The sequence below is a fragment of the Hemitrygon akajei genome, unplaced genomic scaffold (assembly GCF_048418815.1).
Source record: "Hemitrygon akajei unplaced genomic scaffold, sHemAka1.3 Scf000110, whole genome shotgun sequence".
NCBI classification, from domain to species: Eukaryota; Metazoa; Chordata; class Chondrichthyes; order Myliobatiformes; family Dasyatidae; genus Hemitrygon; species Hemitrygon akajei.
This window is the reverse complement of record NW_027331996.1, coordinates 62,722-80,342: the sequence shown is the minus strand read 5'-3', so window position 1 is coordinate 80,342 and position 17,621 is coordinate 62,722. Positions and strand designations below refer to the sequence as shown.

Sequence of the window (17,621 nt, the reverse complement as noted above, 5' to 3'; positions counted from 1 at the left end):
TTCTTCACCGATCCGGTTATTCTGGAGTGCGGACACAACTTCTGTCGCTCTTGTATCACACGGTGTTGGGAAAGGGAGCAGAGAAACTCCTGCCCGGAATGTAGAGAGGTGTTTGCTGACCGCACCCTCAGAGTGAATCGGGCCTTAGCAAATCTGGCTGAAAAAGCTCGAAATCTAAACCTGAATCCGAAAGGGAAGGCAAGAAAACTTCAATGCGAGGAACATGAGGAAGAACTGAAGCTGTTTTGTGAAATGGACAAGACACTGATCTGTCTGATCTGTAGAGACGCGCAGGAACACAGAGAGCACCGCTTCAAGCCGATTAAAGAAGCTGTTAAAATCTACACGGTAAAACTAACGTTAATTTAATACTTAACACATTTCCTTTCTCCTACGTACCATTACACGAGCCTCCATAACCAACACATCACTCTCTGCAACTTCCCCCATCTCCAACGGGATTCTAGCATCTCTCCGTCCCACAGCCCACCTCCGCACCCTGCAACTCTCCGCTCTCTATACGGATCGCGCTCTACGTACTGTATCGCCTTGATCCACTCGCTCCTCCCCACTGATCTCCCTCCTGGCACTGAGACCTGCAAGCAGGACAAGTGCTACACCTGACTCCTAACCTCCTCCCTCGTCACCATTCAGGACCGCAAACAGCCCAGTTCCTCCCGTTTCTTCCATGGTCGATTGTTCTCTCGTATTACATTCCTTCTTCTCCAGCCCTTTACCTCTTCCACCTGTCCCCTCTCAGCCTCTCACTTCATCACCCTCCCCCACGTTCCCCCTCACGTTGTCTCACCCGTCACCTGTCAGCTGGTTCTCATCCCCAAACTTTTTATTCTGGCTTCTGCCCCATTCCTTCCCAGTCCTAACGACGGGTCTCATCCCGAAACACCGACTGTTTATTTCTCCTGAATAGATGCTGCCTGACTCACTGAGTTCCTCCGGCATTTTGTGTGATAATCGGGTTTAATCACCTGTTTCTTTTGATGCATCTTTGTTTCTATTTCCTTCACTCTCTGACTTCCAGGATCAGCTAAAATCTTCCTTAGACTCGCTCACAAAAAAGAAATCAGACTTCCAGGAAAAGGAGCAGCTACAGAAAGAGAAGCTTTCCGGAGTTCGGGTGAGGCTTCCTGAGCGGAATTTCAGATATTACTGTCGAGTTTTGCTCCATTTAATGCAGAATAGCAGAGTATCGCAGCTCCCGTGACCTGGGTTCGATCCTGTCCTCTGCTGCTGTCTGTGTGGAGTTTGCATGCTCTCCCTGTGCCATGACAGTTTCAGACACATTCCAAGGACATGCTGGATGAATGGTTAATTACAATTAACCCTGTGAAGGTGGAGGAGAGTGATGTGAATCTTCTGGGAGTTAATGGGTCACTGAGGGAGAATAAGTTTCAGGAAAATGTGGGGGAAAGGGGTTGACGGGAATGTCTCAGAAGTAGTATGGACCCCAATGGACCGAATGGTCACTTTTATGTCATAAGGAAATACAACACAGCAATGCAGTAAACTAATCTTCACCTTTCATTCGACAGAAACAGTCACACAGTGTTCAAACCCACATCACATCCCAGTTTGCTGAACTGCGCCAGATTATCACTGAGAAAGAGCAGAGTTTACTCAGGGATCTCAGGGAAGAAGAGAAGAGGATTCTCAACCCAATGGAGAAAAATCTTCTTAAGATTCAAGAGAATATAAGGATTATTCAGGAGGAAATCACTAAGTTAAAGGAACAGATGGATCAAAAAGACAATGTGATGTTTCTCAAGGTGAGGGAATACATTTCAATTTATTTCTGTGAAATTGAACTAAATGAACAGTGGTATATTTGAAATAAACACAGCACAGCGGCCAATTCTACCAAATCAATTGCCGCTGCTGGTGTCCTCACACAGAGTGTTCTCCTTGCATGACGAACCTCCAATCACTCCGCTAATGACATTCTAAATATCGGAGATAGATATTTGATCCTTTATCAGCAACATACAATATTTAAGCGATGAAATTTCAGCATAATTAATCGTAAATTAAACTGCAATTAATCTGTCAACAAAAGATATGGCATCTGCCAGTCCCAGGATCAAAACAGCCCAGAACAAAGTACGAATACGTAACTTATTCCCTTCACTTTTACCACATCCCCACTCATGTGACTGGTTTTCGTAATAAACACATAACACAGAATACAATGCAGACAGAAAACAGACGTGTTGCTCCTACACACAGCATTTACAAATGGCAGTAAACTGTTTCTCACCAGACAATTGATGCAACTATCCAGGATTGCTGTTGTCCCAAAACTGGACTTCCACAGCTTCTGTACATCCCAGGACAGAGTGTAATCTTTTCTGAAATGATTTACTCTGATCATAACACAGAGCTGCTGATTGTGTCCTTAATTACCGCATTAAATATCCTCTAAAACTCCCATTAACACCCAGTTCCAGTCACAGGCTGTGAGTGTGTCTGGTGCGGTGGGTGTGAGGGTCTCTCTGTCCATCAGTGAGAACAAAGAATGTGACCCACACATCAGACTTATCGTCCATATCCGGTTTCGATCAGATTACAGAAACTTTCACTGTCTCTACTTTTTTGGATAAGTTTTACATGGGATTGTGTCCCATTCTCTGTCATGAGCAGGCCATTCGGTCCATCTTCTATCAATTTCCCCTCTGCACAATCCTCCTGCCACCTACTCACCGCACCCAGCAACACTGCCCCGAACTCCCTGGTCCCTCACGTGTTTATCCAGCCTCCCCATTACATTCAATCTCTGCTGTTCCACTTTAACCACTTCTGTGGCATTGAGTTTCACATTCTCTTAACTAAATTTTTTGTGGGATTTATTAAAAACCTCCTGGCATTTTATCTTTGACTGAAGGTCTCCCCATAAATAGAAACAGAGAAACAAAGAAAACCTACAGCACAATACAGTCTCTTTGGCCCACAGTGCTGTGTCGAACATCTACTTACTTTAGAAATTACCTCGAGTTACCCATAGCTCTCTATTTTTCTAAGCTCCATGTACCTGTGTGGGAGTCTCGTGAGAGACCCTATCGCATCCAGCTCCACCTTCGTTGCCGGCAGCTCATTCCACTCATTCCAAAATACTTACCCCTGACATCTCCTCTGTACTACTTCCAAGCACCTGTGTCCTCTCGTGTTCGCCATAATGAGGTACTTTTTCCACCTTCGCGCAATCAAATCCATCACTGATCTTAAATTGTTCCATTTTATCATTCTGATGTCTTATCCAGATGATAATGCACAGCCTGTCCTGTCTTTCCTGTCAGTTCCATCCTCTCAGTAATGGTCTAACTTTCAGAAACTTTCCCTGTAATTTCCCCCGTGGTTCTGTATTGCTGGTGTGTGTTTGTGACTGTGGGAGTGGGAATTTTCAACACCTTGTAATGATTTGGATGAAATTCAGGACGTGGACATTAAGTCCAAGTCTAATCAGATTTGTGTTTTTATTTATTTCAGGAGGAAGCTCATCGAAAGAGGAGGTAGGACATGCTCTTTACTGAAACCCTGTATGGATTTGTAAAATACTTCAAAATTCCAGTTTATCACCAGCAGTTTAACATTTACAGAATCAGTGACGATGTCCAGGAATTGTCAGTGACAGATGAGGCCCTACCGGTTGAAAAATTCGATCGCTTCTATTTGTCGAACACAGTGCTGAGAGAAACACTTGATGCCATTAACCGAGGTAAAACTTACAAAGATTCATTTTTCCTTGTTCATGAAACACAATTAATTTATAAGCTGAAGCAAGGATTGGCTGTGATAATGGACTGAAGGGGAACTGAAGTTTATTTCACATCAACCCCACCCACTGGGAGGCATCACAGTCACATGGTCAGCTGGAGATGTCAGGCCCCTGGACACACCAGCACAGGGTCACAATACAACCAATACACGGGACTGGCAGATGAACCACTGTGTCCTGATTCCAGACACACTGCACTAACACATCAGGACATGAATTTGAATCCTACCACAGGAGCTGGGAATTTAATACTGACTTGATGATATTGTAGGGAATAAAAGCGGGTATCAGTGTGGTGACAGGGATTGTCAGGAAAATACACAAGTCCTTCATGTGCCCTGTGAGTGCAGACTCTGACTGACACAGGTCTTCCCCCTTCCGGATCAGCATCTCTCACTGTTGTTCGAGGCAGAAGAGGGGAGTGGTCGTGACAGGGGACTCAATTGTCAGGAGACAGACAGGAGAATGTATGGACGTGAATTGGACACCCGAATGGTATGTTGCCTCCTAGGTGCCAGGGTCAGATATGTCTCCGATCATGTCTGCAGCATTTAGAGAGGGAGGGTGAAGAGTCAGCCATCTTGTTGCATTTTGGGACCAATTACATAGGAAGTAAAAACAAAGAGGTTCTGAAAAGAATCTGGCCAGCTTGGTAGAAAGCTCAGAAGCAGCACCCCCAGGGTTGTAATTTCTGGATTGCTGCCTGTGCCACGTGCTGGTGAGGGTAGAAACAGGATAATTTGACAGATAAACATGGCTGAGAAGATGGTGCTGGGGACAGGGATTCGGGTTCTTGGATCATTGAGATCTGTTCTGGTGGAGGAATGACCTGCTCAAAAGGGATGGGTCGCACCTGGACCCGAGGGAGAACAATATTCTCACAGAGAGGTTTGATAGAGCTGTTGGGGAGGTTTTAAACTAATTTGGTGGGGTTTAGAACTGGAGTGAAGAGATAGGACTGATGGTAAAAAATGCAAAGATAGCCTGCAGTCAGACTGTCAGATAGGGCGGACAGATGAGAGGACAAAATTACAGCCAGCAGGGTGAGTATCAGTGCATTAGTGATGCAGAATTAAAAAGGGTAACAGATACAGTACACAAAGTGTTATATCTCAATGCATGGAGTATGAGAAATAAGGTGGATGATCTTGTTGCACTATTACCGATTGTCAGGTATGATGTTGTGGCCATCACGGAATCGTGGTTGAAAGATGGTTGTAGTTGGGAGCTGAATGTTCAAGGTTACACAATGTATCAGAGGAAGGAAGGAAGGAAGGCTGATGGGGTGGTGTGGCTCTGCTGGTAAATCAGCAGCAAGATGTGACATAGGATTGGAAGATGTTGAATCCTTGTGGGTTGAGGTAAGGAAAAGTAAAAATGACACTGACAGCAGTCATATACAGGCCTTCCAACAGTCAGTGGGATGAGGCCCACAGATTACAACTGGAAATAGAAAAGGCTGATGAAAAGGATAATGTTATGATAATCATGGGAGATTTCAACATGCAGGGCAATTGGGAAAATCAGTTTGGTAAAGGAACTCAAGAGAGTGAGTTTGTTGAATGCAATGTGATGACTTTCTAGAGCAGTTTGTCATTGAACCTACTCGGGGAACAGCTCTACTGCATTGGGTGTTATGTATTGAACAAGAGGTGAGTAGTTAAAAGAAACCTTAGGAAGCAGTGCAATGGATGTTTCCCATGGTGGTGGAGTTTAGCACAAGAGGGCACAGCCTCAAGATCGAGGGGGGTCTATTTAAAACAGATGCGAAGAAATATGAGCCAACGGCTGGTGAATTTGTGGAACTTGTTGTGTGTATTTAAGGCAGAGCTTGATAGGTTCTAGATTGGACACAGCATAAAAGGTTACGGGGAGAAGACCAGGTAGTGGGGCTGAGGAGGGAAAAAAAGGATCAGCCATGATTGAATGGCGGAGCAGACTCGATGGGCAAATGGCCTAATTCTGCTCCTATGTCTTATGGTTATCAGACCACTACATTGAAGCATTGTGAGAATGAGCTCGGACACACCAACAAGCATTGACATGGGTCAAGATTTCATCTCGGGAGAAGCACACACAGCATAACCGGCCTGGCAAAGCTCCCTCACCAACATACACAGGAAGGATTGGCAGATTGTAGTCAGAGCCTCAGCAATGTACGTTGTTATTTCCCTCAGTAACCTGGAAACCAGTCTCTTCAGAGACAGTCATTTATTCAAATAAACAACTCAAACACGTGTGACACATTGTCAACACACACCAGACATGTGATGACACACTGTACATACAAATTCTTCAATGTGCACACTCTCCTTCAATGCGTATACACACCACACGGAAATTTACCACAATCAACACACACACACACACACACACACACACACACACACACACACACACACACACACACACACACACACACACACACACACACACACACACACACACACACACACACACACACACACACACACACACACACACACACACACACACACACACACACGATATACTATCAGAGTGCGACACACGTCCACAGAAACAGGCACAAATTCCCATTTCTGATTGAAATCTGCCGTCCTTACCCGGTCTGTCTGTTCTGTGGCACTGAGCTGCCCTCTGACGTGACGTCACATCAACACTTCACAGACAGACTCCGGGGTGAGATTCCTCAGGATGATGATCTGGGAGGGTTTGACGGGCGTTGAACGCACGGCCCACTTCATCAATCTGCAAGACTAAGATGTCTTCTTGAGCATGGCCCATTTGTGTGTGTTTGCCCCCCCCCCCATCCCTCTAACCATTTCCCATCTGTGTACCAGCCCAAATTTATTTTAAAATATTTTATTTTTACCTGTTTCTACAGGTCTGAGGGCAAATTCCATTTACCAACCTCCCTCTCTATGAGAATGTAACCCGATAGACCACTCAGAAAAATTTCCCATCTCACTTTCAATCTGAGGCCTCTGGTTCTGTACTCCCATTTCTTGGAAAAAGAAACATTATTTAAGCTCCTTATGAATTATTTACCTTGATAAGGGGTCATACCTGAACATCCTACACTACAGCTGAATAGCCCAAGCTTATCCACTCTCTGCTTTTAACCCAAGCCCACAGTCCTGGTAACATCCTCCTGAAGCCTCCTGACCAGTGTAATGACATCCTCCCCATATTCGGGAACCGGAAATGCAGACAATACTCCAAGTGTGGTCTATCATCGACATCAAAGGCCTTGCTGAATTTCATGTGGACAGTGTGGAATAGGCTGATGAATACAGGACTGAAGGTGTTTTTTAGATTGGGACAAGAAGGGCGGCGTGGGAGCTAAATTCTGAAGGAAGACAGTTTTTAAAAAAAACTTTGCGTACAAGAACGGCGAGACTGCGAAGGACAGCGCGGAGAGTTTATAAAGATGACCACCCTATACAGCGGGCAGCGGAGTGGGTGGCAGCAGAGTGCAGGGCTTTGGCTCAACGGCCTTAGGCGGTAACGGGAAGAGGCGAGAGCGAGGAACCGACTGTTTTTCTCCCCTTGGCAAATCGGCCCGGACGGACGGGGGAACAGCAGGGCACATTAGCTAAGGGTTTAAAAAGTTCGTGTGTTTGGTGAAGTAAGTGGGTGAGTAGACCTATCTTTCTTTGTTTCATTCCTGTAGAATTAGGTAGCATGTCTGCAGGGTTAGTGCTTTGTTCAGGGTGTCAGATGTGGGAATCCTGGGAGACCTCCAGCCTCCCTGATAGCCACATCTGCACCAGGTGAACCGAGATTCAACTCCTCGGAGACCGTGTTAGGGATCTGGAGCTGCAGCTTGATGACCTACTGCTTATTAGAGAAAATGAAGAGGTGATAGACAGGAGCTACAGGGAGGTAGTCATCCCTAGGCTACAGGGGTCAGAAAACTGTGTGACTGTCAGGAGAGGGAAGGGAAATGCCCGGATAGTGGAGAGCACCCCTGTGACTGCCCCCCTCAGCAACAAGTATATCGTTTCGGATGCTGTTGAGGGGGATGACCTGACAGGGGACGGCCACGGTGACCGGGTCTCTGGCACTGAGCCTGGCGCTGTTGTGCAGGAGGGAAGGAGGGAGAAGAGGAATGCGGTAGTCATAGGGGATTCCACAGTCAGGTGAACAAACAGGAGATTCTGTGAGCCTGGTAGAGATACCCGCATGGTGTGTTGCCTCCCAGGTGCCAGGGTACGGGATGTCTCGAATCGGGTCCAGAATATTCTGAAGGGAGAGGGCGAGCAGCCAGCTGTCTTGGTACATGTTGGTACCAATGACATAGAGAGGAAATGGGAAGAGGTCCTGAAGAGAGATTTCCGGGAGTTAGGAATGAAGCTGAGAAGCAGGACATGCAGGGTAGTAATCTCAGGATTGCTACCTGTGTCACGTGCTAGCGAGGGCAAGAATAGTAGGATCAGGCAGATGAATGCGTGGCTGAGAGACTGGTGCAGGGGGCAGGGCTTCAGATTCTTGGATCATTGGTATCTCTTCAGGGGGAAGTATTACCTGTTCAAAAAGGATGGGTTACACCTGAACCATAGCGGGAATGTTTAATAGAGCTGTTAGGGAGGGTTTAAACTAATTTGGAAGGGGTATGGGAAACCGGAATGATAGAGTAGAGGAGGGGCAAAACAGAAATAAATCTAAGATAGTGAGCAGTAAAGATGTCAGGAAGGACAGGCAGGTGATGGGGCAAATTTGCAGCCAATGGGATGAGTTGAAGTGCAATCAAATCAAAAAGTATCAAATACTGGACTTAAGGTGTTATACTTAAATACACACAGCATAAGGAATAAGGTGGATGATCTTGTCGTACAGCTACAGATTGGCAGGTATAATTTTGTGGCCATCACTGAGACGTGGCTAAAGGATGCATGTCTCTGAGAGCTGAACGTCCAAGGATACACGGTGTATCGGAAGGATAGGCAGGTAGGCAGAGGGGGTGGCTTGGCTTTATTGGTAAGAAATGATATTAAATCATTAGAAAGAGGTGACATAGGATCGGAAGGTGCAGAATCTTTCTGGGTTGAGCTAAGAAATCGTAGGGGTAAAAGGACCCTGACGGCTGTTATATACAGGCCTCCTAACAGCTGCAGTGAGGTGGACTACAAATTACAACAGGAAATAGAAAAGGTTTGCCAGAAAGGCAGTTTTATGATAATTGTGGGGGATTTTAACATGCGAGTGGATTGGGAAAATCAGGTCGACACTGGATCTCAACAGAGAGAATCTGTGGAATGTCTACGAGATGGCTTTTCAGAACAGCTTGTTGTTGAGCCCACTAGGGGATCAGAGGTACTGGATTAGATGTTGTGTAATGACCCAGAGGTGATTAGAGAGACTGAGTTGAAGGAACCGTTAGGAGGCAGTGATCGTAACATGATTGAGTTCACTGTGAAATTTGAGAAAGAGAAGCCGAGATCCGATGTGTCGGTATTTCAATGGAGTAAAGGAAATTACAGTGGCACGAGAGAGGAACTGGCCAAATTTGACTGGAAAGGGACACACGGGAGGACGGCAGAGCAGCAGTGGCTGGAGTTTATGTGAGAAGTGAGGAAGGTGCGAGACAGATATATTCCAAAAAAAGAAGAAATCTTCAAATGGAAAAAGGTTGCGACCGTGGCTGACAAGAGAAGTCAAAGCCAAAGTAAAAGCAAAGGAGAGGGCATTCAAGGAAGCAAAAATTAGTGGGAAGACAGAGGATTGGGAAGTTTTTAAATGCTTACAAAAGGAAACTAAGAAGGCCATTAAGAGGGAAAAGATGAACTATGAAAGGAAGCTAGCAAATAATATCAGAGAAGATACTAAAAGCTTTGTCGTATATAAAGAATAAAAAACGGGTGAGAGTGGATATAGGACCGATAGAAAATGATGCTGGAGAAATTGTAATGGGAGATAAGGAGATGGCTGAGGAACTGAACGAGTACTTGCATCAGTCCTCACTGAGGAAGATATCAGCAGTGTACTGGACACTCAAGGGTGTCAGGGAAGAGAAGTGTGTGCAGTCACAATTACGACAGAGAAAGTACTCAGGAAGCTGAATAGTCTAAGGGTAGATAAATCTCCAGGACCAGATGGAATGCGCCCTTGTGTTTTGAAGGAAGTAGCTGTGGAGATCGCGGAGGCATTAGCAATGATCTTTCAAAAGTCAAAGATTCTGACATTTACGGAGGAGTGGAAGATTGTAAATGTCACTCTGGTATTTAAGAAAGGGGCAAGGAAGCAAAAAGAAAATCATAGACTTGTTAGGTTGACATCAGTGTTTGGGAAGTTGTTGGGAGTCGATTATCAAGGATGAGATTACGGAGTACCTGGAGGCATATGACAAGATAGGCCAAACTCAGCATGGTTTCCTTAAAGGAAAATCCTGCCTGACAAACCCATTGAAATTTTTTGAGGAAATTACAAGTAGGCTAGACAAGGCAGATGCAGTGGATGTTGTGTATTTGGATTTTCAGAAGGCCTTTGACAAGGTGGCACACATGAGGCTGCTAAACAAGATAAGAGCCCATGGAATTACTGGAAAGTTACATATGTGGATAGAACGTTGGCTGATTGGCAGGAAACAGAGCGTGGGAATAAAGGAACCTATTCTGGTTGTCTGCCTGTTACCAGTGGTGTTCCACAGTGGTCCGTGTTGGGGCCACATCTTTTTACGTTGTATATCAACAACTTGGATTATGGAATAGATGGCCTTGTGGCTAAGTTTGCTGATGATACAAAGATAGGTGGAGGGGACGGTAGTGCTGAGGAAACAGAGAATCTCTGCAGAGAGACTTGGATAGATTGGGAGACTGGTCAAAGAAGTGGCAAATGAAATACAATGTTGAAAAGTGTATGGTCATGCACTTTGGTAGAAGAAAGAAATGGGCAGACTATTATTTAAATGGAGAGAAAATTCAAAGTCCTGAACTGTGTGCAGTTTTGGGCTGCTTATTTAAGAAAGGATGTTCTGACATTGGAGAGGGTTCAGAGAAGATTCACTAGAATGATTCCTGGAATGAGAGGGTTAAGATATGAGGAACATTTGACCGCTCTTGGACTGTACTCCGTGGAGTTTAGAAGAATGAGGGGGAAGTTCACAGAAACATTTTGAATGTTAAAAGGCATAGACAGAGTGGATGTGGCCAAGTTGTTTCCCATGGTGGGGGAGTCTAGTACGAGAGAGCATGACTTAATGATTGAAGGGTGCCCATTCAGAAAAGTGATGCAAAGAAATTTTTTTAGCCAGAGTGTGGTGAATCTGTGAATTTCTTGCGGCAGTGGAGGCCAGGTCATTGGGTGTATTTAAGACAGAGATTGATAGGTATCTGAGTAGCCAGGGCATCATAGGTCATGGTGAGACGGTGGGAGAGTGGGAATACATGGGAGAATGGATCAGCTCATGATCAAATGGTGGAGCAGATTCGAAGGGCCGAATGGCCGGCTTCTGCTGCTTTGTCTTATGGTCTTATTTGAATGCACCAGTATACGTAATAAGGATCTTGTAGCACAGGTAGAGTTTGACAGGTACAAACTTAGGCAGGTATGACTTTGGTCGAAGGAATAAAGGCATAGACAATTCTGTAAACAGGGCGAAATTCAAAAGTCAGAGGTGCAAAGGGACATGGGTGTCCTTGTGCAGGATTCCCTGAAGGTTAACTTGCAGTTTGTGTCAGTGGTAAGATTGGCAAACTCAATGTTTGCTTTCATTTCGAGAGGATTAGAGTACAAGAGCAAGGATGTAATTCTGAGGTTTTATAAGGCATTGGTCAGACCACACTTGGAGTATTGTGAGCAGTTTTGGGTCCCTTCTATTGGAAAACATGTGCTGGCATTGGAGGGGGTGCAGAAGATTCACAAGAATGATTCTGGGAATGAAAGAGTTAACATATGAGGAGTGTTTGATGGTTCTGGGCCTGTACTCACGGGAGTTTAGAAGAATGGCTGATTTATTATCCCTCTCAACCCTATTCTCCCGCCTCCACCCCATAACTTTTGAGACTCTGACTGATCAAGAAGTTTACTTATTAACTTCTGCTTTAAAAATCAAGCAGGAGAAAATCTGCAGATGCTGGTATTCCAAGCTGCACAGGTCCTGATGAAGGGTCTCGCCAGATCTCTCTGACACCTGTCTGGAGAGAGTTGATGTTGGGAGGATGTGGGTGGGTCGAGAACGGTAAGCACAGCCTCCGACTATAGGGATGTCCATTTAGGACAGAGATGAGAAGGAATTCCTTTATCCACAGGATAGTGAATCTGCCACAGGCAGCTGTGGAGGCCAAATAATTGAGTATATTTAAAGCAGAGTAACACACACAAATTGCTGGGGGAACTTCAGTCCAGGAAGTTTCTATGGAAAAGAATAAACAGTCCACGGTTTAGACTGAAACACTTCATCAGGACCTGTGTTGCTTAAGGGTTCCTGCAAATTCATCCCCTGTCTAAATGAGGGGCTGCGAGGGATGGGGTTCTGGGAAAGGGGACAAAGTCATCCTCATCTGCCATCTTTGCCCCCTCCAGCTTCTCATTACGTCTACACACACAGTTCACCCACATTCTTTCCACCCCTCCCCCTCCTGGTTCTATCTGCCATTCATCTCTCCCCAACTGGTTCCCATTATCACCTCCTTTACTGTCTCAAATCATCACACTCCCCCACTTCACACTCACAAATGAATGTGAACATTGTATGACCGGCCTGTTCCTGTGCTGTACTGCTCTATGTTCTCTGTTCCCAGTTTCGTAGAATGAGAAGAGATCTCATGGAAACACAAAATTCTTTCAGGAGTCAACAGGCAGGAGTGAGGGAGGATGTTTCCCCTGTCTGAGGAGTCAAGGGCCAGGGCTCTCTCTGCTCTCCGTCCAGCGGAAATCCCCCCCGATCCCCGGGGCCGCGCCGCCCGAGTCTCCCCCCGATCCCCGGGGCCGCGCCGCCCGAGTCTCCCCCCGATCCCCGGGGCCGCGCCGCCCGAGTCTCCCCCCGATCCCCGGGGCCGCGCCGCCCGAGTCTCCCCCGATCCTCGGGGCCGCGCCGCCCGAGTCTCCCCTCCGATCCTCGGGGCCGCGCCGCCCGAGTCTCCCCTCCGATCCTCGGGGCCGCGCTGCCCGAGTCTCCCCCCCGATCCCCGGGGCCGCGCCGCCCGAGTCTCCCCCGATCCTCGGGGCCGCGCTGTCCGAGTCTCCCCCCGATCCCCGGGGCCGCGCTGCCCGAGTCTCCCCCCGATCCCCGGGGCCGCGCTGCCCGAGTCTCCCCCCGATCCCCGGGACCGCGCCGCCCGAGTCTCCCCCCGATCCCCGGGGCCGCGCCGCCCGAGTCTCCCCCCGATCCCCGGGGCCCCCGCTGTCCGAGTCTCCCCCCGATCCCCGGGGCCGCGCCGCCCGAGTCTCCCCCCCCCGATCCCCGGGGCCGCGCTGCCCGAGACTCCCCCCGATCCCCGGAACCGCGCTGCCCGAGTCTCCCCCCGATCCCCGATCCCCGCTGTCCGAGTCTCCCCCCGATCCCCGGGGCCGCGCTGTCCGAGTCTCCCCCCGATCCCCGGAGCCGCGCTGCCCGAATCTCCCCCCGATCCCCGGGGCCGCGCTGTCCGAGACTCCCCCCCCCCGATCCCCGGGGCCGCGCTGTCCGAGTCTCCCCCCCGATCCCCGGGGCCGCGCTGTCCGAGTCTCCCCCCGATCCCCGGGGCCCCGCTGTCCGAGTCTCCCCCCGATCCCCGGGGCCGCGCCGCCCGAGTCTCCCCCCGATCCCCGGGTCCGCGCCGCCCGAGTCTCCCCCCCGATCCCCGGGGCCGCGCTGCCCGAGACTCCCCCCGATCCCCGGAACCGCGCTGCCCGAGTCTCCCCCCGATCCCCGGGGCCGCGCTGTCCGAGTCTCCCCCCGATCCCCGGGGCCGCGCTGTCCGAGTCTCCCCCCGATCCCTGGGGCCGCGCTGTCCGAGTCTTCCCCCGATCCCCGGGGCCGCGCTGCCCGAATCTCCCCCCGATCCCCGGGGCCGCGCTGTCCGAGACTCCCTCCCGATCCCCGGGGCCGCGCTGTCCGAGTCTCCCCCCGATCCCCAGGGCCGCGCTGCCCGAGTCTCCCCCCGATCCCCGGGGACTCTCTAATTCTCTGCTTCTCCCCCCAGTCTCTGTCACCCTGGATGTGGAAACGGCGCATCCGTGTCTCGAGGTTTCTGAAGATCGGAAGAGTGTGAGACGGACCGGGACCCGGAGGAATCTCCCTGACACCGGGAAGAGATTCACACACTGGCCTTGTGTGCTGGGTTCGGAGGGATTCACATCGGGGAGACATTACTGGGAGGTGGAGGTGACGGGGAATCGTATTTGGGGTCTGGGAGTCGCCTCAGAGTCTGTGGAGAGGAAGGGACGGGTCAGTCTGAGTCCGGAGACCGGATTCTGGATCATCGGGCGGGATGGTGACGTGTTACATCGGGATTGTGACGTGTCCGGTGTCCCCTCCCCCGGGGCCCGTCTCCCTGCCAGTCCCATCCCCGGGAGGGTGGGAGTTTATCTCAGTTACGAGTCCGGGACAGTTTCATTTTACAACGCGGAGACCAAGTCCCATCTCCACACCTTCACTGGGAATAAATTCACGGGGAAACTTTATCCTTTCTTCGCGACCTGGGATGAAAACCAGTGGCTGAGAATCTGCTCCGGTTCCGCTCCGGGTCTGTAAACGGGTCGGGTCCCGGGACCGGCGTCAGGAGTAAAGTCCCTGTAAATATAAATGTGCGGAGAGTGCAGATAAATACGTGGCTAAGGAGATGGTGCAGGAGGGAGGGCTTCATGTTTCTGGACAATTGGGCTTTGTTCCCGGGAAGGTGGGGCCTGTTCCGACGGGACGGTTTGCCCCTGAACTGGAGGGGGACTAACATCCTTGCTGGTAGATTTGCCAGTGCTCCGGGGGGGGGGGGGGGGTTAAACTAGATTTGCAGAGGGAGGGGAAGCAGAGTGTTAGAGCAGATAGTGAGGTGGAGGAGGATAAAGGTCATACGAGGACTGCATGTATAGACAGAAATAAAAGGTTTGCACATTAGGTTGTAAATTAATTTTCAGAGCTTTAGAAATTGTAGAAAATAAAGATTTCCAAAAAGATTTTGATGAAGAACATGACCAGAACATATGTGAAAAAGTAGCTACTTCAGTTTTACACCTATCGCAATAATTGTCTATGTCAGGAAATATTTTGGATAGTCTCTCTTTTGTTAAACAGTAACAGTGAACAATTTTAAATTGAATTAAACACTGATTGGCACATATTAAAGAAGAATTGACCATCTTCATTAACAAAGGTCATATTAAGTTCTCTCTCCCAAACTTGTTTAATCTTTAGTGATTAAGGGGATCTGTTTTTTTTTTGCAGATTTATTTATCTTTATTATCATTTATTTTGTGATGGTCGATTGATGACTTTTGAAGAGTTAATTAGCAAATATTCTCTCTCTCATACACACTTACTGCAATATCATCAGGTTAGACATTTTTTACAAAAGTAATTATCTAACTTTCCATATATGCAAGAATCTGATTTGTTGGCTACTATTTTGAATATGAATCCTTTAGAAAGAGGTTCCATTGGTAGAATTTATCATTTATTTTTAATACATTAATACAAAAAGATAACCTCCCACCTGTGGTTTATACATGATAGAAATATTCGTTGTTTCAGACGTGATAGACGGGGAGGGATGAAAGGGGGAGGAGTGGCATTACTAGTCAGGGAAAATATCACAGCTGTGCGTAGACAGGACAGCCCGGAGTGCTTGTCTACAGAGGTCATATGGGTGGAGCTGAGGAACGGGAAAGGCGTGACCACACTAATAGGGGTGTATTATAGACCGCCCAATAGTCAGTGAGAATTGGAGGAGCAAATCTGTATAAAGATAGTAGACCGATGTAAGAAACAGGAAGTTCTAATATTAGGGGATTTTAACTTTCCACATATTGACTGGGACTCCCAAACTGTAATAGGGCTAGATGGCTTGGAGTTTGTGAAATGTTTTCAGGAAAGTTTTCTAAATCAATATATAGAGGTACCTACGAGAGAGGATGCAATACTTGATCTCCTATTAGGAAACCAGACAGGTCAGGTGACAGAAGTATGTGTAGGCGGACATTTTGGGTCCAGTGACCTTGAGTTGAGGTTCTAACTTGGCGAAGGGCCAATTTTGTGGAAATGAAAATGGATCTAGGAAGAGTGGATTAGGATAATTTCTTTCTGGCAAGGATGTGTTCAGTAAGTGGACGGCCTTCAAAGGTGAAATTTTGAGAGTGCAGAGTTTGCATGTTCATACCAGGATTAAAGGCAAAGTTAACAGGCACAGGGAACCTTGGTTTTCAAGGGATATTGGCAATCCGGTTAAGAAAAAGAGAGAAGTGTATAGCAGGTAGAGGCAACAAAGAGCAAATGAGTTACTTAAAGAGTATAGAAAACGTAAGAAAATACTAAAGAAGGAAATCAGGAAGGAAAAAAAAGAAGACATGAGGTGGCTTTGGCAGATAATGTGAAGGAAAACCTGAAGGGTTTCTACAAGTATATTAAGAGTAAAAGGATAGTAAGGGACAAAATTGGTCCCCTGGAAGATCAGAGTGGTCGTCTATGTGTGGAGTCTCACGAGGTGGGAGAGATCTTAAACAGATTTTGCATCAGTATTTACTCAGGAAACTGGCATAGTGTATATGGAAGGAAGGGAAACAAGCAGTAGTGTCATGGAACATTTGTAGATTAAAGAGGAGGAGGCGCATAAAGGTAGATAAATCCCCCTGGCCTGACTTGATATTTCCTCGGACCTTGAGAGAGACTAGAGTAGAAATTGCAGGGGCCCTGACAGAAATATTTAAAATGTCCTCAGCCACGGGTGCAGTGCCTGAGGATTGGAGGGTAGCTCATGTTATTCCGTTGTTTAAAAAAGGCTCCAATAGTTAACCAGGTAATTACAGGCCAGTGAGCCTGACATCAGTAGTATTTAAATTATTGGAAGATATTCTGAGAGATCGGATTTACAAGTATTTGGACAGCTAAGGGCTGATTAAGGATAGTCAGTATGGCTTTGTGCATGGTAGATCGTGTTTAATGAATCTCAAAGAGTTTTTCGAGGAGGTTACCAACTAAGTTGGTGAAGGAAAGGCTGTGGATGTTGTCTACATGAACTTTAGTAAGGCCTTTGACAAGGTCCCACATGGGAGGTTGGTTCAGAAAGTTCAGACATGAGGTATCCATGGAGAGGTTGGAGAGATTGAAAGAGTGCAGAGATTTACTAGGATGTTGCCAGGTCTTCAGGAGTTGAGTTACAGGGAAAGATTGAACAGGTTAGGACTTTATTCCTTGAAGCGTAGAAGAATGAGGGGAGATTTGATAGAGGTTTACAAAATTATGTGGGGTATAGATAGTAAATGCGAGTAAGTTCTTTCCATTTAGATTAGGAAAGATAAATATGAGAGGACATGGTTTTAGGGTGAAAGGGGAAAGGTTTAGGGGGAACATTAGGAGGATCTTCACTCAGAGAGTGGTGGGAGTGTGGAACGAGCTGCCATCTGACATGGTAAATGCAGGCTCACTCTTAAGTTTTAAGAATAAATTGGATAGATACCTGGATGGGAGAGGTCTGCATGGTTATGGACTGGGTGCAGGTCAATGGGACGAGTGGAATAAAGTTTCCGCACAGACTAGAAGCACCAAATGGCCTGTTTTCTGTGCTGTAGTGTTCTATGGTTCTATGGAGTGAAATAAACACGACATGAGAATTGTCGATTGATTAATTTTAACTCGTTCACCGCATCCGTCAACCGAACAGAAACACCGGGGATTCAGCAGCAGCTGCGGGCGGCGGGTCCTGAGCTCCCCCGGGTCCTA

General features: G+C 47.5%; 1 protein-coding gene across 1 annotated transcript; it reads left to right on the top strand.

Moving 5' to 3' along the window:
* The first annotated feature begins 1,751 nt into the window (after positions 1–1,751).
* On the top strand, positions 1,752–14,579 carry LOC140723352 (E3 ubiquitin-protein ligase TRIM39-like). Its single transcript, XM_073037936.1, has 4 exons — positions 1,752–1,784; positions 3,499–3,521; positions 3,609–3,727; positions 13,894–14,579. The coding sequence occupies exons 1-4, from the start codon at positions 1,752–1,754 to the stop codon at positions 14,442–14,444; spliced, it is 726 nt and encodes a 241-aa protein (XP_072894037.1). The 3' UTR covers positions 14,445–14,579.
* The last annotated feature ends 3,042 nt before the right edge of the window (positions 14,580–17,621 follow it).